The sequence below is a fragment of the Mesocricetus auratus genome, unplaced genomic scaffold (assembly GCF_017639785.1).
Source record: "Mesocricetus auratus isolate SY011 unplaced genomic scaffold, BCM_Maur_2.0 Super-Scaffold_100004, whole genome shotgun sequence".
NCBI lineage: Eukaryota > Metazoa > Chordata > Mammalia > Rodentia > Cricetidae > Mesocricetus > Mesocricetus auratus.
In genome coordinates this window covers 1019758-1045000 of record NW_024429189.1, presented here as the reverse complement: position 1 = coordinate 1045000, position 25243 = coordinate 1019758, and the positions used below count along the sequence as shown (strand labels likewise).

Here is a 25243-nt window from a genome sequence, read left to right as displayed (position 1 = left end):
AGAACAGTGTGGGTATTAATTCATCTCCTTGTATGGGAGGTGTTCCTACTGTCCTCTTTGCTAGACCGAAGCCTGGAACAGGCACTCCGGGACTCCCAGCAGCGACCCAACCTGGCATGTGAGCCCCACAGCCTGGCCCGAGCATCCAGCATCCTTCCCGTTGTGCTCAGTGAATGCCCCTCAGACTTCTGTGGGCTAGCTTATTCCGAACAGCTGGGCATAACAAAATGCCGGAGATAGGGGTGTGAATGGGAGGCCTCCGATCGACATGGTTTTCATTGACATGGTTTTGAAAGCCAGCTGAAGGGAGATGGAACGTGGTTCATCTTACACAAGATAAAATCTGGAAGCAACCTGCAGTGTCCGTCGAGAGGGGATGTGCTGGCTAAGCAAATCCCAAGTCTCCACTGGGCAAGCAGCAGACAGGTGTGGGCGGTGAGGAGTGAGAGTCAGGCCCCTGTGTCAGCGCAGTTCCACGCCATTTGCTTTGAGAAGCCTGATGTCCCCCTGGTCACCTTGAACCAGCTCCATGAGATGTCAAGATGGAAACTCGGCACTGGCAGGTTATGGACCTGTGCTACTCCGGCACACCCTGGATGCCAGGCGTGTGAGCACACTCAGATACCACTGTCCCCATTTAGTAAGAAGCCCAGTGTTCACAGAGCTGCCAGGGGAAGCCAGGACACGAATGCAGCCATTGACCTTGAACACGGGGTACCGCTGCATGGCTGGAGGGGGCCCTTTTGGTATGACAATCCTGGAGTTGGGAGGTTCACGGCCCATGCAGATGTACACCTTGTCCCTGGTGTATCTGCTCCCAATCCTGGCCCACTAACCTAAAAAGAAAATGGGGTTCTCACATAAGCTATCACAACAGCCGTGTGACACAGGACAGCAAGGATACCATAAGAAATAACAGATATTACTGAAGCGAGGGATGTATAGAGAGACTTTGCTGTTGCCCATTGTTTCTTTGTGTTAAAAAGGAGAATTTCCATCTCTGCAGCCTCTCTCTCCATTGCTTTCTGAAATAATGGGGACTTCTCTCCCTGTCCCTGCAGTCCTGGCCACAGATGACTACCAAGGCTGCGAGACATGGCCTGTTTTGCAGTGGAGGAATGAGGTTTGCATTCTTTGTATTAATGTTAGTTAATTAAAGTTTTATTGGATTTATTCATTTTATTTTATGTGAGTATTTTGCCTGTGAGGATGTATGCACATATGCATACTTGGTGCCTGTGACAGTCAGAAGAGAGCATTGGAAACTGGAGTTAGGGATGGTTGTGAGCCACATTCAGGGGCCAGGAATCGAACCCATGTCCTCTGCAAGAGTAACAAGTGCTCTTGACTGCTGAGCCCTCTCGCTCAACCTCAGTAAGACAAAAGAGACCAGAAGAGGGCATGGGATGCCTGGAGCTGGGAGTTGCCAGTGGATGCTAAGAACCACATTCTAGTTCTCTGGAAGATGATCTTAATGGATGAGGCATTTCTCTGGCCCCTAGTTTGTTTTTTCTTGAGATAAGCCCTCATATAGCCCAGGCTGGCCTCAAATCCTCCATGTGGAGGAGGATGACCTTGAACTCCCAACCTCCTGAGTTCAGGGATCACACCTGGCTTGCTTTCTTCTCTTGCATCAATGGGAATTCATCCTCCAATGGCTGTAGCATCAAACCCAAGATTCTCCTGTCTACCGTACACAGCACTGGGGTGACAGCCATGCATGGCCGCTTGGAGTTTTCTACCTGGGTGCTTCTATCTAGACTTAGAGTCTCATACTGGCACAGTGAGCACTTTGCCCACCCAGCCATCTTCCCCGGCTCCAAAAGTTGCCCTTTTGTTTGTTTGGCATTATCTCTTTGGCTGTCTTGGAACTCTGTACACCAGGTTGGCCTCAAATCCAGAGATCTGCTTGCCTCTGCTTCCCAAAGGGACTAAAGGCTTGGACCACCACTCTCTGCTCAAAGATCGCTCTTTTTACGAGCAGAATAGCACTGGTACAACCCGGTGATGTGTGTGCACCTGGGAAGAATCCAGAATTTTAATATCAGTCATGCTGCTGAAGACCTGGGTCACAGCTGGGAAAGCTGCTTTAGGAGTGAACAAAGGGCCGGACGTTGGTGGTGCATGCCTTTAATCCCAGCACTCGGGAGGCAGAGGCAGGCGGATCTCTGTGAGTTCGAGGCCAGCCTGGTCTACAGAGTGAGCTCCAGCCCAGCCAGGGCTATTTAATGAGGTCTTGTTGCAAAAGAGCAAACTAGATGTTCTTGGGAAGCAGAGTCCCCTGGTGCCACCGTAGACCCAGTATCACTGGGAGGTTCCAGAAGGAAAATGGATCAGGTCTGAGTGGGGAGCATTTCCTAGAAGGAGGGTGGCTGTCCTGTAAATCTGGGGATGTGTTAGAGATGGTGGGAGGTGGCTTCTCTGGCACACGCTCTGCGCATCCCCCATGCAGGTGCTCTGGGTCCTAGGTAGAGCTCTGAAGCAGACGCGGTGCTTGCAGACGGGGTGCTCAGATTTGCTGTAGTAGAGGCCGGTCAGTAAGCAACAGAAATCATGTTGCATCCTAACACTGTGTGCTGAAGGCCTAGCACATGCTACCTGCCAGCTCCACGGAGGAGGGAGGGGCCAGTGCGGTGGCAGCCATCTCTCCACTTCTTCAAGGACAAGTGTCCTCTGAGTACGAGTCACTCGGGGCACAGAAAGACTGACGGGCTTCCAGCGCTGTGTGGCCCGGCTTAGTTACATTCCCTGTGGGATCCTCACTGTTCCATACTGCAAACTGGGTTTAATAGCAAGGCCTCCGCATTTTAGAAGGAGAGGCTTCATAGTCCAGCGTCCAAGAGTGAGTGGAGGAGGCAAAAGCCAAAAAAACAGCGTTGGGGAGAAGCCCAGGCCTGACCACAGGCCCCCTGCTGTGTGGAGGCAAGGGCAGAAAGTCTTGCTGGAGACAGCCCTTGGAGCCTCGCCTAGCCAGGCTGGGCCAAGCTTGCAAAGCAAAATTTCCGCCTTGTAGGACTCGCAACTGGGTCATGGAAACCTCCAGCTTTGCCGTGGAGCTTGGCCTCTGGGAGGGTCCCAGCAGGTCCCAGCAGCCTGGGATGGGAGAACAGAGTAACGGGACCAGAACACTAGGGCCAGAGCAGGTTTGGGGAGTGGGTCCTGAGGAGGGTTCCGAGGTTTGTGACTGGCAAAGACAGCACTGGCCAGCTGCAAACAGGGCTTCCTGGGGAGAGGGAAGTGGGCGTGGTGCCTGGGATGTATCCCCAACTCAGCAAGTTCTGAGAAACCCTGTGTGCCTAAGGAGGTGGGAATACCACTTGTCCCAGAGGACAGAAAGAACCCAGGACTTGAGAAGAGGAATCTCCTAGCCGAGGACAGCCATGGGCCAACTTTTCTCCTTCTTGGACGCTCTGGGGGGGGGCACATTTATTGTGTGGATGGCTGTTAGCTGCACCCTGGCGTGGCTGTCAGCCCACAATTCAGCTGTCCCGCAGCCTACCCAGGAGTCCCCAGTACAAAGATGGGATGGTGAAGACTAGTGTCCAGGAAAGCAGCATGGGGCCCACTTCCTTGGGGACAGTCCTTGGTCAAGTCACTTCTCTGGCATACCTCATAGGTGCTTTGTTGATGACCTCTAAGAGCCCTTTGGGCTCTGAGTCCTTGGAGGATGACTGATGGGCTCGGGAATCCAGAACCACCTGCAGATTTGCTCAAACCCAGCCTAGCCAGCATCTGGCTCATGCCTGTAGTCTGGGCTGAGGAGGCAGGAGAACTGCTATGAGTTTGAGGCCAGTCAACAAAACAAAAAAGTGGGCTGGAGAAATGGCTCAGCTCCCATTGACCCCCCAGATGCCCAAGTTCAGTTCCCAGCACCCGCATCCACCGCGGCTCACTGTAGCACAACTGTAACTCCAGCTCCGAGGATGCAGACACCCTCATTCAGTCACACACGACACACATATATACACCTTTTTTTGTTTGTTTGTTTTGTTTTTGAGACAGGGTTTCTCTGTGGCTTTGGAGGCTGTCCTGGAACTCGCTTGGTAGTCCAGGCTGGTCTCGAATTTACAGAGATCCACCTGCCTCTGCCTCCCGAGTGCTGGGATTAAAGGCGTGCGCCACCAACGCCCGGCATATATACACACTTTTAAGAACAAAATTAAATATTTTTAAAAGATTTATGTATTCATTATGTATACAGTATTCTGCCTGCATTCATGCCTGCATGCCAGAAGAGGGCGCCAGATCTCATTACAGATGGCTGTGAGCCACCGTGTGGTTACTGGGAGTTGAATTCAGGTCCTCTGGAAGGGCAGTCGAGGCCAGCCTGGTCTACAGAGCGAGTTCCAGGACAGCCCAGTGAGACACTGTCTCAGAAAAAAAAAAAAACCAACAACAAACAAGAAGACTGGATGTGATAGCCAGGTATGTGGAGGCGTACACCTTTAATCCCAGCACTTGGGAGGCAGAGGCAGGAAGATCTCTGTGAGTTCAAAGCCAGCCTGGTCTACAGAGCGAGTTCCAGGACAGCTAGAGCTATACCCTGTCTGGGAAAACCAAAATAAAAATAAACAAACAAACCCACCAAAAACTGGGTAAGGTGGCACACAGATCTGTATTCCTAGCCCTAGTTACAAAGTGAGTTTGAGGCCATCTTGGACACGAGGCCCTGCCGAAAACACGCAAACAAAGAAAAACAACAACAAAAACCCAGCGTGAAGTTAGACAGCCTTGGTGTCTGGTTCCAGTCCATGCCTCACCCTCCTACTGGCTGTAGTCTGGAGGCCCCAGGCCTCACAGGGGAGATGAAAGCACCATGGCCCCCATGGGCCTCTGCGTCCTGGTCTGGAGGTGGTTAATGCTAGCCCTTACTTAATAAGGCAGTGCTAGCCCTTATTAAAATGTAGGTCCTATACCAAGATGGCAGTTGGCCATCAGCCTTAGATTAAAACCAGACAGAAAACACGAGCCCCTCCTCAGACTGGGTTTGGAGCTGGGGCGGCCCCTCCTCTATCCGACAGCCTCCCTGGTCCCCCGTGTACTTCAGCTGCAGTTGGGTGCCTCCCCCTCCAGAGTTTAGGGCTGGGGCCACAGGAATGGAGTCGCTCATCTGTGTGGTCAGAGGCGCACTTGGCTCTGGTGTGCTGGGATCTGGGGAGCCATAGGCCTGGGGGCCATCAGGGACGGTTGCCACTGGTACCCACCGGAAGCCCCAAGGCTGTCCTCTGCCCAGGGCCACACCCCTGCCCCCCGCAGGCCTTACAACCTCACCTCTCGGGAGCTTTGGCCTTGCCTGTGTCTAGCTTCCTTAAGCCTGCCCACTTGCCCACTGTGCTGACCCACAGGCTGCCTGCAGTCTCACTAACAGTGCCCAGAGCACTCAGACGTCTCTCACTGGGCCGTGGTCTCGTCTACGCTACCTCGTCTTTGTCCCTGACTCCCTGACAGCCCCTCTCAAGCACCTTGAGCTGGAGAGTCATGGCCATGACCTTGGCTTCATTCTTTCCCAGCCCGAGTTTTCCCTCTGTCTTCCCTTTATATATATTTATCTGTGTGTGTGTGTGTGTGTGTGTGTGTGTGTGTGTGTGTGTGTGTGAGACAGAGATGTATGTGTGTGTGAGAGAGAGATGTATGTGTGTGTCTGTGTGTCTGTGTGTGTGTGTGTGTAAGAGAGAGAGAGAGAGAGAGAGAGAGAGAGAGAGAGAGAGAGAGAGAGAGCGAGGGTGTGCCCGTGCCATGGAGCATGGGTGGGGGTCAGAGAGCAACCTCACCTTCTGTCTTGTTTGAGACAGGATGTTTTCTTCCCACTGTGTGCTCCAGGGCAGCTGGTCTGAGACCCTGTGGGGTTCCCTGGGCTCCATCCGCGTTTCTCCACCATGGGGCTGCCGAGACCACCAGTGGCTATTACATTGTCTGGCCTTACTCAAATCCTCAGTCACTCACTGGCGTGGTGAGCTCATTACCCCCTGAGCCGCCTCCCCAGCCCATTTTGTGGGCTGTATTTTCAGTGATGCTCACAATGTTGTTGATTGTTGGGGCAGGTGTTTTGAGGCATGGTCTGACTTTACAACCTAGGCTGGTCTTGGATTTGAAGGCCTCAGGTTCCCCAGTGCTGATATTACAGTGCATGCCACCACCTGGCAGGTCTTTTCCTTGTTTGTATGTATCTTGCCTCCTTGTTGGCTGGGGGACATGGTCCAGGAGCCTAAGACGGATGACTGGTCACAGCCGGGGAGCTGGGCAGGCCTCTCTGGACAGATGAGAAAGGCCTGATACGTTAGCCAGACACGGGGCAGAGCAGACTCCCTGAAAGCAGGAGCAGCATGTACAAAGGTCCTGGGGCAGGAAGGGGGCACACCCTCCCCGCTCAGGGCTCCTGTTGGTGCATAGGGCCTCCCCTGGGGCTTTCTGGCCCCACAGACACATTCACAGTGTATCATGCGTTTAAGAGCAGGCCTCTGGCACCAGAGAGGCCCAGATGCACTGTCGATGGGAATTTGGGGAGCATGAGGTAGCCTAAGCCGCCTCCACATTTGGGGGAGGTCATCTCAGATCTGTTGAAATGGTTAGGCACCACAGAATCAGGCCTGGGTAGCCCATGGCTCTGGGTTCTTCCCCTCCTGTGCCGCAAGATGGGGACAGACCCCCCAGGATTCTACCTGTGCCACAAGATGGGGACAGACCCCAGGATTCTACCTGTGCCGCAAGATGGGGACAGACCCCCAGGATTCTGTCTTCCCTCCTCCGTTGTTTGCCACCTTCTGCAGGATGGTGGCTGTACATGTCCCTGTTCCGAGCTTCGGTTAGACATTAGGGAGATTGGGCACAGCAGACAGGGCTGGGCCCCCGCTGGCATAGCCCTCCTTGTGCTCCAGGGCCCTTGCTGACGTGACTCCGATTCCTGGACTCTCTGGTCCCTTAAGGCAAAGCCAAGCTCCCCTCCTTCCCTCATTAGTTCACCCAGTGCTTAGCAGATATTTACCTGTGCCAGGGGTTGCAAGGAGAGAAAAAAATCAGGAAAACCAGAAAGCTCCATTCTGCTAAAACAGAGACCCAAAGCTTGCTCTACAGTGAGACAGAACTAGAGGGGAAGAAACAGGACTCTCCGGGCTCTTCAGTCTAGGAGGCTTCCTGAAGGAGGTGGCATCCTCATGGGCAAGAGTGTCTGCAAGGGAGAGGCTGTGGCATATTTCATGTGAGTCCTGACCCCAGGAAGTCACCAACCTGGGCCAGCAGCTGGCGGCACAAGACCACTGAGGGCCAGGCAGTGGCCACACTTGCCGGAGGGTCTGGGAAGCCCTTCCTGGAGTGTGGTGGGAAGCTGGCCTGTGTCTTACCCCGGGGGACCTGGATCCTCTTACCCTATTCCTGATCCTGAGTGTGGGGGCTGAGGCCAGCTCAGCCTGAGAGTCAGGCCCCTAGGCTGGGACATTAGCTTGTGAGCCCAGGTGTAGTGAAGTTTCCTCCTGGGCAGGAAGCTCTCAGAACCCTGGCGTCTCCTTCACTGAGCCTGCCACACAGACCCTCCCCCTTCACTCTCCTTTCCCTCTTCCCTGGGTGCCAGGGTGGTCCTCACCGTCAGGCACCCCCCCCCCACAGGGTTCCTCCTTTGTAGCTTTCGAGAGCCTGGGAAGCAGAGCTGCCTGCCTTGTCCCTGCTCCCTCCTCTGTGCATGGTTTTCTAGGGAGACCCACGGGCACTCAGGGCAGACATCTTGCCTAGGTGGTCAGTCACAGGCAGCCACCTCTGGGGACAGTGAAGACCCTAGACTGTGAGCTGGTCCCTAAGTTGGAACCCCAGCTCTGGCATTTACTAGCCATGTGCTTTTGGCCTGTTGCTTAACCCACTGTGCCTCAGTTTCCCCACATGGAAGGGCTGATGTGGGATGAAAAGAGTTGACTGGTTCCCACTTTGTGCTGCTAGCGATGGGCCTGTGATCCAGGCCTAAGGTTCCTTCCTCCTCAGCCAGCAGGTAACTCCACTGTCGCTCCTGTTCTTTCCGAGTTCATTGTTTTTATTTTTTCTTTCTTTTTATGGATTCTTTGTGGCTGTCACATTGTGCCTCTCAGCCAGGCGTTGGTGGCACACGCCTTTAATCCCAGCACTCGGGAGGCAGAGGCAGGCGGATCTCTGTGAGTTCGAGGCCAGCCTGGCCTACAAAGAGAGTTCCAGGACAGTCTCCAAAGCAATACAGAGAAACCCTGTCTCGAAAAAAAAATGTGCTTTGGTGTTTTGCCTGCGTGTGGACGATGGGAATTGACCCCAGGTCCTCTGGAAGAGCAGCCCGTGCTCTTAACCACTGAGCCATCTCTCCAGTGCCCTCTTTCCTAGTTTTTTGAGATGAAGATTCACAGAGTCCAGCCTGGCCGCAAACTCTCTCTCTGTAGCCCAGGATGACTTTGAACTTCTGATCCTCCAACCTTTCCTGGTGCCAGGATGGCAGGTGTACACAACACACCCGGTGTAAGTGGTCTTCCGGGCGGACCCCAGCACTTCCCATGTGCTGATCTACTCTGCCGAATGAGCCCCACCCCCTCCCCCACCCCCTGCCCCTCTGGCTGGATTTGTAGCACCCAGGGCAAAAGATGTGACTTTCTTCTCTAGGGCACTGCAGAGGAAACCTGATCTCTACCAGGAGTTCCCGAAACCTCAACCGGCCCCCCCACTCTGTGGCACCTTCTGCTCTGTCCTTGGCTGTAATACGAACTTTTCTCGAAGCCTTCCCTCCCCTGAGGACAGCCTCCTGTTAATTTGTTAAATCCTCGTCAAGGTCCCAGGGACCAGTGGTTTATTTTTCCGATCATGTTGGCAGAGATCGTAGGGGATGGTGCTTATTTGGTCAGAATGAATGCTAATTAATAAAAGTTATTTATTTGGGTTGGAGCTCGCTGCAGCCCAAGGGTCAGGCACAAAAGACTGTTCGAAGTGTCCACAGCCCTTGAGAAAGGCAGGATAGTCGGGCTGAGTTTATTTGTCTTCTAGAGAATTCTCAGCTAGCTCCCTCCAGGCTATTTAGACCCTTAAATTACATGAAATGGGAAAAACCATGGGCACACAAGGGGAGAGGGACACTTGGATGTCTGGCAGCAAGCAGAGTTTTAAATGCCTTTGGGTCACAGTCAGACAAATAAATGGTAGTTACTCCTGTCACTTTGTCATTGTGACATCATTGGGAACAGTGTCATTTAGGTTATAAAAGACCAAAAGCCACAGCAGGCCTCCTTGTCTCGAGGTCCTGGTCCAACCTCAACGGAGCAGTGGTTGAGGGGGGCATTTGGGTTTTTAGATTCTCTGTTTGCATGCTCCTCTGGTTTTATTGTCTGTGTTTGCTTGGTGTTTTGTTTTTTGTTTTTTTGTTTTTTTTTTTTTTTTGAGACATGGTTTCTCTGTGTAGACATGGCTATTCTGGAATTTGCTCTGTAGACCAGGCTGCCTCGAACTCAGAGATCGCCTGCTTGCCTTTGCCTCCCAAGTGCCCGTATTAAAGGTGGGTGCCGCTACCACCTGGCTGTTCCTGTGGTTTCGTTTTTTGTTGTTGTTTTTCTGTTCTGGAATGGAACCAGGGCCCGTTCACATAAGTGCCCTGCTGCTGAGCTACACCCTCAAGCCCGTTCATTTTTCCTTTAGAGACTGATTCTCACCCACTTGCCCAGGCTGCTCTTGAACTCAGCCTGTAGCCCAGGATGCCTTTGAATGTGTGATCTTTCGCAGTTGATCTTTAAACGTGTTTAATTAATCACATTCGGAAAGCAGAGAGTGGTCGTGGAACCGAAGGAGACTACACACAGCTCTACTGGGATGTAGCCCGCCCAGTGAGCGTCAGCCAGGGAGGGGGAGCCGGGATGAGCCAGGACACCAACTGGGGTTCAGAGAATTTATTTATTTTCCAAACACCTGAAGCCAAGCTTGGAGCCCAGAGGGAGTCCCTGTTCTCAGGAGCAGAGCAGGAAAAGCAGTGGACCTCACTAGAACTGTGCAGGCAAAGGCTGTGACCTCTAGAGGTGCCGCCTGGGCTTTGCAGCGACTGAGTCCCGCGTCCTTCCTCCGAGGTCCCCGAAAGGACCAAAGGACCAGGCTGTCACGCAGAGCAGGAGGGCTCATTTGTTGGGCAATGGCTGTCTCTGCTCTTGCACTAAGGACACTTAGCAGTGCACACCAACTTGAGTCCTAGAGCAAACTACCATCCCTATGCTCCTCCAGGGACCAGACACTGCTCAAGCCTGCCATGGAGGTTTTGGACAAGATGTAGAGGTTCATCACCATGGGCTCTTTTTTTTTTTTTTTTTTTTAACGAGACAGGGTTTCTCTGTATTGTTTTGGAGGCTGTCGGTCCAGCCTAGCCTCGAACTCACAGAGATCCGCCTGCCTCTGCCTCCCGGGTGCTGGGATTAAAGGTGTGCGCTACCACCGCCTGGCCATCACCATGGGCTCTTAGAGCTGGGGCAGACAGTGTCAGCGAGCCTGGAAGCGGGGGACCCCGGAGGGATGGGGCTACTGAACCTTTCAGCAGACATGGGTCCCCACCCACTACACGGCCTTGAATGAGAGCCTGAGAGCCTCACTTTCCCCACATGTGAAATGGCGGGAGGCCGCTAAGATCACTTCTTGCCCAGGCTGGTTTTTCTGGAGTGTGCTGCATCCAACTATCCTGCTATTGTGACCCTGGGGGGGGGCAATGACTAAAGGCCCTTGATGGTCCCTGCTGGCATCGGGGAAGGAAGGGGCCTGGGCATTAAGAGTCTTTGCCGGAAGTCACCACCAGCATATCTGGCCCCAAGTGTCATTGTTTCTTCCCACGGCCACTCATCGAGGAAGCCTGTAGAATTGGTTTTCATTTAAACACCCCCAGTTTCCAATCGCTCAGAAACTTCCAGAAAACTATCCTTTTTTTGGCTGAAATGCCTCCTGCATTGGGTGTGTGCCCAATCGGCGTTGCCTGAAGGAGGGCGGAAGTCAGCTCTGGGGATGGCTCATGTTCCAGAAGCATCCGTCTCCTCCTTCACCACCTGACCGTCTTTCAGCACCCAGCCTTAGTTATTTTGGTTTAGGGTTTCTTTCCCGTCAAGGGGTGGGGGCTGGGGGCTAGGGGTGGGGACGGGGACATTCCCAGGCACCAGGCACACTCATCCATCTTAGGCTTTTCTCACAGGCTCAGACAGGGGTGTGGAGTGAGAAGGAAGCAGGGGCCGGGGAGCAGGTGACAGGGCCGCTTGCACCAGCTATGCTGCGTTCCCTAGCCGCTGCCTCCCCCTTATGTTTAGCTCATGTTTGCAAGTATTTCCCAAAGAGGGAAAGCTCTGGACGTAAGCTCCTGCTCATCAGCTACTCCGGTCCCTCTGCTCTGCTGCACTCTGGAGCAGAGGATGCCTGGACACGGGGTGGAGTACCCGGACTAGAGTCCCTAACTTCCTGTTAGCCCCAGTAGCACCGCTGATAAATAAAACTGCCTGCAGGGTGGGCTGTAGCTCGACGGTGGAGTGCCTGCCGAGCATGAGACCCTGGTTCCACCCCAGCATTGAAAATAAATAAGAAGAAAGTGGGATCGGGGCTGGGTGTAGTGGTATAATATATCTTCGAGGGTCTTTAACCCCAGCACTCAGTAGTCAGGGGCCTGAGGATCTCTGTGAGTTCAAGGCCAGCCTGGGCTACAGAGCTAGTTCCAGGACAGCCAGGGACACACAGAGAAACCTTGTCTCAAAGAAATTACATTTTTATTTATTTTGTGAGTGTGTGCACAGCTGGGCGGGGCATGCTTGTGCCCTGGTGCCCTGTGGAGGTCAGGGGACATTTTCCACGTGAGTCATTTCTCGCTTTCTGCCATGTAGCTCTGGGGATTGAACTCAGGCGGTCAGGTTTGTCTGAAAGTGCCCTTGGCCACTGTGCTATCCTGCTGGTCTCGCTTTCATTTCCTCTCCCAACAAATACACTCGAGCCCTCGCACCCTGGCTCTCTTCTGCAGTGCTAGGGAAAAACCCAGGGCCTTCCCCAGGCCAGGCAAGTATTCTGCCCCCAAACCACAGGGTTTTCTTTGAGTATCAGAACCAGGGAGGAGTGTTTCATTAAGTGGGGGATTCACTGTAATGTTCTCTTAGCTTCAAAAGACTGGGAGCACACCAGGTGTCTATCAAGAAGACCCCGGGAACAGCCTGCAGCACTGCTGCATAGGGAGGGAGCACTGTGCAGATGCGAACAGAAGCAAGAAGGTTCTGTGCACAAACTGAACGAATGAGGCCAGGAAGGCTTGTTATGGGGGAGGGGCATGAAGAGTACAAACGACACTTTCCCTAGATGAGGAAGAAGATACTACACATACTTTATTTTACTTGGAAAAAAACTGGAGGAATGGGACAAATACTAATTAAAGGACTGGAGCGATGGCTCAATGGTTAAGAGCACTGGCTGCTGCTCTTCCAGAGGACCAGGGTTCAATTCCCAGCACCCACATGGCAGCTCACGACTGTCTGTAACTTCAGTTCCAGGGGACCCGATTGAGGAGATACTTTGCTTATGATCTAACAAATAAACCTTGCCTGAAGATTAGAGAACAGAGCTAAGTCACACACCTAGTTAAGAGCTAAGCTACTGGTTAGCGGCCACGCACACCCTAAACCACTGGTTAGTGAGTTCAAGGTCCCCCTGGCCTACATGAGAGTGAATCATTCTAAAAGAGAAACAGAGCTCACACCTTTGATCCCAGCACTTGGGATGACACGCCTTTGATCCCAGCACTAGAGAGGACTGTAAGGCAGGAGCTCAGTGCAGAGCCGTCTGAGGTTTGGTGGAGAGCATTGCAGTCTGCAGTCTCTCTGAGGACAGGGTCGCCCCTTTGTCTGAGCATTGGTGGAGGTGAGAACTTTCCAGTGGCTGGCTGCTTTGCTTCTCTGATCTTCAGCTTTAACCCCGGTATCTGTCTCTGGTTTTTTGTTAATTGAGCTACATTTGACACCCTCACACAGATGTACACTCAGGCAAAACACCAATGAATATAAAATAAATCTTTTAAAACAGCTGGTGAGGGCCGGGCGGTGGTGGCGCACACCTTTAATCCCAGCACTCGGGAGGCAGAGACAGGCGGATCTCTGTGAGTTCGAGGCCAGGCTGGACCGACAGCCTCCAAAACAATACAGAGAAACCCTGTCTCGTAAAACCAAAAAAAAAAAAAAAAAACAGCTGGTGAGGGCTGGAGAGATGGCTCAGAGGTTAAGAGCACTGACTGCTCTTCCAGAGGTCCTGAGTTCAATTCCCAGCAACCACAGGGTGGCTCACAACCATCTATAATGAGATCTGGTGCCCTCTTCTGGCCTGCAGACATACATGGAAGTTAAAAAAAAAAAAACAGCTGGTGAAAGAGCTGGGTCCTGCAGGTAGAGGGAGGGGCGAGAGGGGAAGCGCTAAGTGTGAGGAGCTGAGGTGGATGACTCCAGAATACTGGGAAATGCAACAGCCGGGCACGCGTGGCGCGGGGGCATGCGCGTTGGCCTTTAAGTTCCGACGCTGCGGTCTTACGAGCCATGGGGCACGGGACCCGGGAAGCCGGGGCCTTTGTTCTGCTTCGCACCCTGCTTTCAGCCGGACATGGTACTGTGGCGAGCCATGTTTCCTGGATACTAAAGCACACATTTAGGTACCAGGGGAGGGGGCGGCTCAGTGGGTAAAATGTAAGCTCCAGGACCCGAATTCAGGTCTCTAGCATCCAGGTGAAAGGCCCAGCACCCATAACTGCCGCATAAGGTCGGGGTGTGGACTGGCAGGTCCTGGGGAGCTCGCTGGCCACAAAGTCTGTCTAGCTCTAGTTCAGAGAGAGACACTGGCTCAAATAAATGAAGTATGGAGGTCTGGACGGATGGATGATATATGGGTGGATAAATTAATAGGACAGGGCCACGGGGACCCCATGTGTCGCAGGGGGTATCGTGAGCACAGTGCGTGCAGCCACTCTGCTGACTCTCCACTTTCCCTTAGGTGACTGTCCCAGTCCAGGCCGTGGCAGTGCCAGCAAACGAAAGAAGAAACAGCGCCGGAACCGAACCACATTCAACAGCAGCCAGCTACAGGCACTGGAGAGAGTGTTTGAGCGCACGCACTACCCTGACGCTTTTGTGCGCGAGGAGCTGGCCCGGCGTGTCAACCTCAGCGAGGCCCGCGTCCAGGTAGGTAGGACCCGTCCAGAGGCTCCCAGAGAGTCCTCGCCACTGGTGGCCCAGGGGAGACAGGGGTTAACTCAGCGCATCTGGAGCCCAGAGAACAAAATTCAGATGGAAGCATAGTCACGAGGAAGGGGCAAGATGTGTAACCCTGATCAGTTTCTCCCTGCAGACGAATAGATGCACCCACCGGGAAGGCTGTGCTATGGCTCAGGGAGCTGACATCTGTATAAAAATGTAGGGCCGGGGGCAGGGAGTTGGCCCCGCAGGTAAAGTGCTTGCCATGGCGTGAGGACCCAAGTGCAGATCTCCGGCACCCATGTACAGAGCTGAGTGAGGCAGTGTACACCTGTACCACCAGTGCTGGGGAGGTGGAGACGGGAGGATCCTGGGGGATCACTGCAGCCTGTCCAGACCAGGCAAGCTCTAGGCGCAGCGAGAGACTCTTTCTCAATAAACAAAGAGAATAGGAAAATCATGGAGCAAAATAGAGGTCCAGTAGTGGTCACTGGCCGCTGACTCCACACACAACGGTGTGTGAGTGCACGTGTGTGAATACATGCACATGCACACACCACATCCACAAACAGATGAGAGCCCAGAGCAGTGCCAAGCATGAGGTTTTTGGCATGGAAATTAACTTTTTGCTGGGTGGTGGTAGCACACACCTTTAGTTCCAGCACTGGGAGTCAGAGGCAGTCAGATCTCTGAGTTTGAAGCCAGCCTGGTCTATAGTGCGAATTCCAGGGCAACGAACGCTATACCGAGAAAAACCCTGTCTCGGAAAAAGAAAAGAAAAGAAACTATTAACTTCTCGGCCGTTCTCTCCCAGCCCTGCCCTGAGTGCCCACCTGCCCTTGTTATCCCAGGACCCAAAGACTCACCTGTCCATTGATTTTTTTTAACTTGTCCTACACCCAGCAAATTATGCTGGGAGTCAAAGGTCAGGGAATGAAGCCACCAGCTCGGGGCTGGGGCAGCATAGTCATGTGCCCAGATCCACAGGGATGTAGGTCCCCTCAAAGTCTGCTTGCCACACCCTCTGTCTCAGGTCTGGTTCCAGAACCGCCGTGCCAAGTTTCGCCGGAATGAACGTGCCATGCTAGCCACCCGCTCTGCCTCGTTGCTCAAGTCCTATGGCCAGGAGGCTGCCATCGAGCAGCCTGTGGCTCCCCGACCTACTGCGCTGAGCCCGGATTATCTGTCTTGGCCAGCATCATCCCCCTACAGGTGAGACTGGGGAGCTCCTTTGGGCCAACAGGGGCAGCTGGAGCCCCATGAGATCTTTAATGCCACCTCTCTGGGGAGAGCTTGGATAGTGTATGATGAGTGTGTTACATGACACTGCATGTGGGTGTTCAAGTATGCACAGGATCGTGTGTGTGTGTGTGTGTGTGTGTGTGTGTCTGTCTGTCTGTCTGTCTGTCTGTCTGCACAAGCATTGATGTGGAAAGGGAAGAAGCCAGGCCTGCCTGGAGGACAGCCCTGAGGTATCTGCCATATCCCACAGCTCCAGGAGTTCCATCCCCTCACGTGTGGAGCAGGCTCTGCCGTAGCCATGAGCCTCGGGAGGGAATGTTGATGGGTTAGTTTTGTAACTCCGGGGTCTCCAGTCTCCTTCCCTGATGCATGCTCTCCCAGAGGCGTTGGGCACAGAACAGTGGTACATGTCCCGCTGTCCAGAGAGGAATGCCAACAAATAAAAGGCAAAGATCTCACACTGTAGCCTAGGCCATCCCCCTGCCTCAACATCCCAGATGAGCCACTACATCCGGCCAGGGAGGCTCCTTTGACCCAGTGCTACCTCTGGATGCTTGTCCCCTCCCCCAACCCTGCCACTCTGGCCAGGGCCACCCTGAGCTCGTCAATCACGGGAAGTGGGACTGGCCAGATGCACCAGTGGGTTCCTGTGTTTCCTGTCTCCCCAGCTCTGTGCCTCCCTACAGCCCCGGAGGCTCAAGTCCTACAACCCCTGGGGTCAACATGGCCAACAGCATCGCCAGCCTGCGCCTCAAAGCCAAAGAGTTCAGCCTCCACCACAGCCAGGTGCCCACAGTGAACTGACAGTGCGCGCTGGGCCCAGCCTCCTCCTGGCCAATGGCAGGCAGCACCGATGGAAGTGGCCTTGTCTGTCTGCCCCTGTCCCCAGAGACGCTGGGCAGCCTCTCCTGTGCCTTCTCCTCATCAGGCCTTCCTGAGTTCCAGAGGCCTGCTGGGTACTGGAAGTGCAGCTGAACATCACTCTGCCTGTGGTGGCTGAGATTGTGGCCTGCGGTCCCTGGAGTGGCCCGGCCAGAAGGCGGAACAGAAGTCCGCCAAGGAACTCACTTGTGTATTAAAACCAAAAAGCTTTTGTCTTTAAGGAATAAAACCATGTTTCTTAAGCTCCACGAGACTTTGGAAGGGCATGGCGGGTGTTCCCAGAGGGTCACAGCCCTCCGGCTGGGCAGCCGTTTGAAGGTGGCACTGGCCTGGACCGCCTCATACGGCAGCTTCAGCGGGGCTCACCGCCTGCACACCTGTACAGTTCCTCAGGTGTGGTGCTGTCACCACCGCGGGGCCCCATGGGGGAGAGGGGGCTGAAGGCAGAACCTGCCCCCAGGCTTCATTTCCAGTTCTGTGAGCCCCAAGGGGACACCGAGAGGTTCTGGAGGAGTCTTGTGGGGTGACTGGCCAGGGCACATATGGGGGATGGGTGACCACTCCTAGAGTGTAGGAACTGATGCTGGGATTAAATTCTTACTACTGAGCATACAGAAGTATGGCGCCCTCTGGTCCTTTGGCCATGGAGGATACCCTAGTTTCCTTTCCAATTGCTGGGACAAAATATGCTGGCGAAAAGCAACTTAGAGGAGAAGGGATTTACATTTGCCCCTAATTCCAGGTGAGGTCCACCGCTGTGAAGAAGTCAGTGTCAGGATTTTGAGGCAACCGGTCACACCCACAGTCGGGAGCAGAGAGGATGAATGCATGCCTGCATGTGTTAGTGCTCAGTTCCCCCTCTAGGCTTCCAAAGTCAAGGAGCCCCAAGCCTGGGGAATGGTGCCGCCCACAATGGGCGGGTCTTCCCACATCCTTTAATGTAATTGAGACAGCCTGCCGCAGACATGCCCATAGCCAATTTGATCCAGACAACCCCTCATTGAGACTATTCACAGGAGATTCCATATTGTGTTGAGATTTCTTTAACCTTAAAAAAAAAATCGCCGGGCGTTGGTGGCGCACGCCTTTAATCCCAGCACTTGGGAGGCAGATCTCTGTGAGTTCGAGACCAGCCTGGTCTACAAGAGCTGGTTCCAGGACAGTCTCCAAAGCCACAGAGAAACCCTGTCTCAAAAAACAAAAACAAAACAAAACAAAAATCACAGAAGGGCTCAGCCCTGAGATCCTAGACAGGCTGCCAGCACAGTGCTGACAGCTGAGGCCATTAGAAGGCCTACCCATTTCTCCTATCCACAGCAGAAGTGGGGTGACAGAGGCCATGTGCCACCTGCTAGTGTCATCATTGAGGAGGGTCTGCAGGTAAGGAGAGTGGACAGGGGCTCCCCAGCCCTAGGGAGAATACAGTGTTACGGCCAACAGAGATCACAGGACAGCCCCTAAAATCCACCATGATGACCTTCCCAGGAGTGGCAGGTGAGACGGACCCCTCAGTTTGGTGGCATAAACTATCCAGATGTAGTTAGTGCAGTGAGCTGACTTCCTCATCTCTGTGAGGCATGGCACTTTAGACAGCCTAAAACAGGCTGTTATCACACACAGGGCATACTGGAGCTCAGGATGGCCTTGACCTCCTTGTCTGCTGGACTCCACTTCCTGAGATGGCCATCATTTTTGTTTTGTTTCTTTTTTTACTTGTGTGTGTGTGTGTGTGTGTGTGTGCAGTGCCCAAAGAGGCCAGAAGAGGGCACCACATCACCTGGACTTGGAGTTACATGCAGTCAACTGCCTGGATATTGGAGCTAGGAACCAAACTCCCATCCTCTGAAAGAGCAGCAAGCACACTTAAGCACTGAGCCATCTCTCCAGCCCCTGGGCATCAGTGTTTCTTTAGAAGGTTGGGGTGTAGCTGTGTTGGTTAGAGTGCTTGCCTAGCACGCACAAAACCCTGGATTCCATTCCCACCACCACCTAAAGGTAGACATGGTAGTGCACACCTGCAATCCCAGCATTTGAGAAAGGCAGAAGGATCAGACGTTCAAAGTCAGAGGTTGGAGAGATGGCTCAGCAGTTAAGAGCACTGGCTGCTCTTCCAGAGGTCCTGAGTTCAATTCCCAGCAACCACATGGTGGCTTACAACCATCTGTAATGAGATCCGGTGCCCTCTTCTGGCCTGCAGACATACATGCAAGCGGAACACTGTATACATGATAGATAGGTAGGTAGGTAGGTAGGTAGGTAGGTAGGTAGATAGATCTTTTTAAAAGGATTTATCTAAAAAAGTTCAAGGTCATCCTTGGCTACAGTGGCTTTGAGGAGGCCTGGGCTACATGAAATGCCACGGGTGGGGGGTGGGGGGGGTGGATGTTGGAGCTGCAGTTCCGGGTGAAGCGAGGGTTCAGTCTCCACCCTCTCCGTTACAACCTTCATCTCTCTTCCTGTACTTCCCATGGGAATCCAGCAGAGAGACCTTGCCCTTGGGTTCAGCACGGTCTTTGGATGTGTAGCATTCCTGGGAAGGCTGATGTCTGAATGTGGTGGGACTTCCTTGGCAATGGGACCTCGGTCATATGGGCTTGTTTGGGGCTGAAATGGGCATTTTACTACTGTTTAGTGGCCCATCTGGCAGTAAGGACCCAGCCAAAGCCAGAGGAGACCTGTGCTTTGGGTTGGGGCGTGGGCAGCCATGCTCTGCTGTTTTGTGTTTTTGAGACCTGGTGTTATGGACTTCCAGGCTGGCCTTGAACTCCTGACTCTCCAGGCTCTGTCTCCCAGGTACAGAGATTACAGGCATGTGCCACTGTGCCAGGCTTATGTGGTTCTGGGGGCCAGACTCGGGGTTTTCTGCACGCTGGGCCATGATCCAGATCCCAGAGTCATGTTTTGGTTTTATCTCCGGGCCTCTGTCACTCATTCACTGAGTCTATGACACACTCAACATGGGCTCCAGCTTTTGGGGTCTGGAGCAAGGTCTGAGGCAGAGAGCAGGCGGTACTCCCCAGCCACAGGGGAATCTCTTCACAGGGAGCACACTATAGGAGTAAAGACACCATTAGCCTAAGGCTGTGAAGGAGTGTCCAGGGGCACAGAGAACACCACAGAGGCCTTGGGTCAGCTCAGAGGCTTCCCTCCTGCCAGGGGGACCATTTCCATAGGTGAGCTCCTGGAAGAGAGAAAAGAACTGACTGGAGGGGCCAGTTCAGGGGAGGGGTGCTGGGAGGAGAAAGATCCCTCCGGCCTTAGTATGGAGAGGGACTGTGGCTTGAGAGGAGAGCAGGGGTGCCCCGTCAGAAACTGAGGCAGGCGTCCAGGTGGGAGGGGCAGCAGCTTGGACCATAGGGAGATATGGAAGATGTCATAGAAGTAGGACAGGTCTGAGTTGAATTCTAGAAGGTGGCTGGGGGACACAGAGTACCCAAGAGAAGAGACCTGGATATAGGACCTGCCTTGTGGAAGTTTCTAGGAGTTAGCTGTGCCTAAGCAGGGTCTTCAGTACACAGTGTTTGTTTCTCCCTTTATCAGCAGCAGTCCAACCCATGGAATGCAGAGTGGCCTAAAGCAATACTATTTTCTTCCCCAATTAATTGGGAGTGGATATGGGGACAGGACCCAGAGTTCAGTGTGACCCATCCCGTCTTTTTATTTTAAATTTTTAAAATCTATTTTTATTTAAACGCATGTGTATGTGCCTGCTTGCCTGTGCGCGCACCATGGAGCTGCAGGTGCCTGTGGAGACCAGAAGAGGGCATCAGCTCCCCTGGACTGGAGTTACAAGCAGGTGTGAGCTGCCTACTGTGGGCCCTGGGAACTGAACCTGGGTCCTCTGCAAGTCCTCTGGAGTCACCTCTCCATCCCATGCTACCCCCAGGCCTTCCAACAAAGAACTGAAGGCTGGCTGGCTGTCCCACTGAGTGGGGGTCTGGAAGTGGGCCCCAGAAATGCCAGCTTTGGAAAACTGCTGGAGGCTGTGTTCCCACGGATGACCATGAGGATGTCAATGTCACTCCCACTCTGGCACTCTAGCAAAAATAAACCAACTTAATAGTTTGCACATGCTCCTCCAGGGCCAAGGGAGGGGCATCACCCTCTCTGCAGCGCAGGAACTGTCAAAACGCTCTCGTCCCTGCTATGCCTGACTGCGGCTGTGTGGGACAGCTTCCTGGGCACCCGTACCAGACTGCCGTCTTCCTGTAGAGCCAAGGCACCTGAGGCCCCAGCCCAGGACACTTGGACTCCATTCTCCCCGGCTTTGCCTATTTGATCAGCAGACAAAGGGGAGGGGAGAGGGAAAGAGAGATTGGTTCTTGAGAAAACAATACCAGCCAAAGGCCTCAGTTTGTGACTCAGAGCCTGAGCAAGGCCCTTCACGCCTCGTCACACTTGGTGTATGCGGTGGAACCTGCGACTTAGTTCATGCCAGCTAGGCAAGTACTCTCCCAAGTGAGCCCCGTGTCCAGCAGTTTTTACTGTGGAGGAGCAGGGCGAGGGGTGGACACGGAAGAATGCTTGCTCTGTGGGACTGGAGAGACCATGCAACAGTGCTGAGGGCCTGAGTTCAGTGCCAGCATCCAACTCTAGCTTTTCTTTTTTTTTTTTTTTTTTTTTTTTTTTTTGGTTTTTTGAGACAGGGTTTCTCTGTATTGTTTTGGAGGCTGTTGGTCCAGCCCAGCCTCGAACTCACAGAGATCCGCCTGCCTCTGCCTCCCTAGTGCTGGGATTAAAGGCGTGCGCCACCACCGCCCGGCTCAACTCTAGCTTTTCAAGTGTGGTTGTACTCACACAACGCTCGGACACACACACATTTTATTGTTTGCTGTAGGGGTTCTCTGTGTGTGCCCGGCTGTCCCGGAACTCACTCTGTAGACCAGGATGGCCTCAAACTCAGCGATCCACCTGCTTCTGCCTCCCAGTGTTGGGATTAAAAGGCGTGTGCCACCACTCCTGGCTAGAGATACATAATTTAAAAAAAAAAAATCTTTAGGTGCTAGAGAGAGGGTTTAGCACTTAAGAGCAACTGCTGTTCTTCCATAGGACCTGAGTTCAATTCCCAGTGTCTATATGGTGGCTCACAACTATCTGTGACTCTAGTCCTGGGTCAAAAGGAGAGCTCATTCTGTTGCTGTCTTCTGGCCTCTGTGGGCAGCACACAAACACGGTGCAGGGTCCAAGGAAACGCTGAAGGAAGACTCCAGACTGGAATAGTACGTGAGAGCAGGAACATTTATTTACCAGCATATGTGGGGTCGTTAGCCTGTACAAAATGGCGACCACCCCAAGAGTAGTGTGCAGGCTTCTTGTAAGCACAGCTAGGGGGATTTTAGGGACAGTCAGGGCATCTCAGACATAATTGGTAAACAAGCAGCATTACACCAGTATATTTTTAATTGGCTAAGGTTTTATCTTTGGACATACTTGTGTAAGTTTCAAAGGGGTTTCAGGAACTGCCCTTGAGACACTGTGCGGTTGACTCAAGCCTTGTTCCCGCTCTCTGAATGTAATTGTTGAAAAACAGCCCTTTGTTGGGAGAGACACCTGTTTGCCCCTCTCAGAGAACTGAAATCTAAATTCAGTTGTAAAAGTGGGAAAGTTTAAACCCTTCAGTGGTACATAGACACACACCTACAGGCAAGCACACACATAAAATAAAAATCACAAAAAATAAAATAAATAACCCTTGATCACACTTTTAATCCAAGCACTAGTACTTGGGAAGCAGAGATAGACAGATCTCTGTAAGTTTGAGTTTCAGGCCAGCTAGGCTACATATTACATACATACATACATACATACATACATACATACATAATCTCAAAATGGCTGGGCGGTGGTGGTGCACTCCTTTTATTACAGCACTTTGGAGGCAGACACAAGCAGATCTTTGTGAGTTTCAGGACAGCTAAAGCTACACAGAGAAACCCTATCTGGAAACAAAACAAAAAACCCAGAATGATTCCATGTTGTAAGTTTCTATTTGGTAAACAGAAAGAGGAACCAACCTGTTTTTCTTTCTCCTGAAAAAAAAAAACCTCCATGCATAAACACCATGACCAAAATGACTTGGGGAGGAAAGGGTTTATTTTACCTTATAGCTTATAGTCAAGAAGGGAAGTCCAGGCAGGAACTCAAGGCAGGAACCTGGAGCCAGGAACTGAAGCTGAGTTCATGGAGGGGCACAGGAGCACTGCTTATTGGCTGGCTCAGTTTGTGTTCTGCTAAGAGGGTGGCCTCCCCCACGGTGGGCTGGACCCTCCAAACTCAATCATCAGTGAAGAAAATTGCCTATGGACCAACCTGATGGAGGCATTTTTTTTTCTTTATAACTGAGGTTTGCTCTTGCCAGATGACTCTCACTTTCAGTCAAGTTGACAAAAACAGCTACCTCACAGAGACTCATTATTTTCTTCAAACTTTGCAAAGTGAAGTTGTTCAAATCCGTGGTTGGTGCCGAAACAATGCCAAAGGCTGCATCTCCTGGGAGACAGGAAATGATGCCAAAGGCAGCATGTGCTTTAAGGACGACAATGGACCCCAAAGCCTGGGCCACTGTCTTACACAACATGTGTCTGGTATATTTCACATATGTGTTTAAAATTTGCAATACCTAAAAAAAAGGAGGGGGTAAAAAACCACCATGTGATTGGTGCTTTCCTCTGGGAGGCAGGATGGGTGGTCTCCCTCCTTTCCGTATATACTTGTGAATTTCCCGGAGACAAAGATGAAATAACCTTTAAAAATATGTATCCTTATCCCAATTAACACCATCCTTTTAGAATGCTTGTAGGTACCTCAACCTTCACAAATAGATTTTAAAAACCCGGACATGGTGACTCTCACTTGCATTGAAATAATCCCAGTGTAGCACAGAGTGATACACACAATTAAAGCTAAAGTAGCTCAGCCCAGCAACTTATTTTGCAAAAGGTTGAGCCAGAACCCAAACCAGGCGGGCTATCAACACACCAGGCCAGCATGGCTTCCTTTACCCTGGATGTAGGCAGTGGCTGTATCCTATCCATTGGTGGGAGTGCAACCTCACAATCTGATGTGATTGGCTAATCTCTGAGGAAGAGACTAGGGAAGGAAAGATTCAGAAATGTGAGTCCTTGCTTCACTACCTACCTTTGATTTAAAAACAACAACAACAAACATTTCTGGGATTAGAGAGATGACGTCAGCAGTTAAGAGTGCTGACTGCTCTTGCAGAAGATCCAGGTTTAGTGCTCAGCACCCACATAGTGGCTCAGAGTCACCTGAAACTACAGTCCCAGGGGATCTGATGCCCTCTTCTGACATTCAAGGTCTCCAGAACAGCCCCTAGCACACATACATTCATATAGACAAAACACTCACAACACACAGAATAAAATAAATAAATCTTAAAAAAAAAAGCTATCACACTTGTAACCTCCAGGTTTAGGAGGCTGGGGCAAGTGGATTGCCTAAGTCTGGGGGCAAGCTTAGGCTAAATCATGAGGCTGTTCAGTTTTTTGTTACAGGGTCTTACTGCATACATAGATCAGGTTAGCCTCAGACTTGTAGTGATCTGCTTGTCTCTGCCTCCTGAGTGCTGGGGTTAATGGTGTGTGCCACCGCCTGGCTGTTTGAGTTTGAGGCCACCCTGACCTATACTGAGTTCTAGGCTTGCATAGGCAACATGGTGAGCTACAGGTTACCCTGGGCTACAAGATGAGACCAAAAGGAAATATATGTGAGCTGGTGTGGTAGCTCTAGCCTGTGATTCCAGCCGGGACTGATGCATGAAGACACCTAGGCAAGCACATGCAGCCACCCCGGGAAATTAATTAGCCAGCAACCAGGCTGACTGAGTGAATGGCAAGGTGATACCAAATTTAATGCCCTTGCCACATGCTTGCAATCTCAGATCTCAGGCAACGTCATGGCCAGCCTAGTCTGCAGAGTGCGAGCTACAGACGGCAGGGACCAGCAAGATAAACCCACCAGGTAAAGGCACCTGTTGCCTAAGGATCTCAGCTCAGTCCCTGGACCCACAAAGAGAACTGATTCTGGGGCCGTCCTCTGGCCTCCACATATATGCCCACATACACACACAAAGAATACATACATGCAGAAAGACTTATTTTAAAAAAGATTATGGTGGTCGGGCGGTGGTGGCGCACGCCTTTAATCCCAGCACTCGGGAGGCAGAGGCAGGCGGATCTCTGTGAGTTCGAGGCCAGGCTGGACTGACAGCCTCCAAAACAATACAGAGAAACCCTGGCTCGTAAAAAAACAAAAAACAAAACAAAACAACAACAAAAAAAAGATTATGGTGAGGCTACTGGCCCTTGAGTTTATATGAACTCTATCTTGGCCCTGGCCTCCCCCTGCTCACCTAGAGGTTAGGGCATATCTAGCTCTAGCTTCCCAGGCTCATAGAGGCCCATTAAGTCCTTGCCCAACTCCTATGTCTTGGACTCTGGGGCTGCAGGCTGCTGCTCAGTCCCCTCCACGGCAGGACCTTCTCAGTGTCTGACCCTAGGGTGAGGAAGGACTGGTCCTATGTGGGCAAAGTTTGGGGAAATGGATATCCTCAGACAAGAGACCAGACCAGGAAGAGGAAAAAGAGTTGCTGGTGTGGTACCGGGGTGGGAGGGGTCTGCAGGCACTGCGCGCTGCCTGCTACCTCTGGCTGGTTCAGCAGGTGGCACTGGCCAAGCCGCCTCCCCTGGCAGTGGACCTGCTCTGCCTGTACTGCAGGCCTGTCTTGAGCCCAGATGTGCAGCCAGGAGACTACTCCTTGCATTCCCTACCACGAGGACGGAACAGACCAAGCCATTAGGCCCAGTGACACCCTGCTGGAGCCACTGTCCCCATCTCTCTTACTCTTAAGCATAGCTAGGATACTCACTGCCCAAGCCACTTGGAGAGTAAGGGTCATATAGCAGCCCGCCCAGACAAGTTGCCTAGGTATCCACCCC

At 52.5% G+C, this 25243-nt stretch overlaps 1 protein-coding gene across 1 annotated transcript in view; it reads left to right on the top strand.

The window, feature by feature from the left end:
- Nucleotides 1-16528, top strand: part of Prrx2 (paired related homeobox 2) — a 38075-nt gene extending 21547 nt beyond the window's left edge. Inside the window, exons 2-4 of the mRNA XM_021236192.2 lie at nucleotides 13963-14150; nucleotides 15196-15374; nucleotides 16073-16528. Coding sequence (XP_021091851.1) covers nucleotides 13963-14150; nucleotides 15196-15374; nucleotides 16073-16208 — 503 coding nt within the window. The 3' untranslated portion in view covers nucleotides 16209-16528. The remainder of the gene's footprint in view (nucleotides 1-13962; nucleotides 14151-15195; nucleotides 15375-16072) is intronic.
- Nucleotides 16529-25243: the final 8715 nt, after the last annotated feature.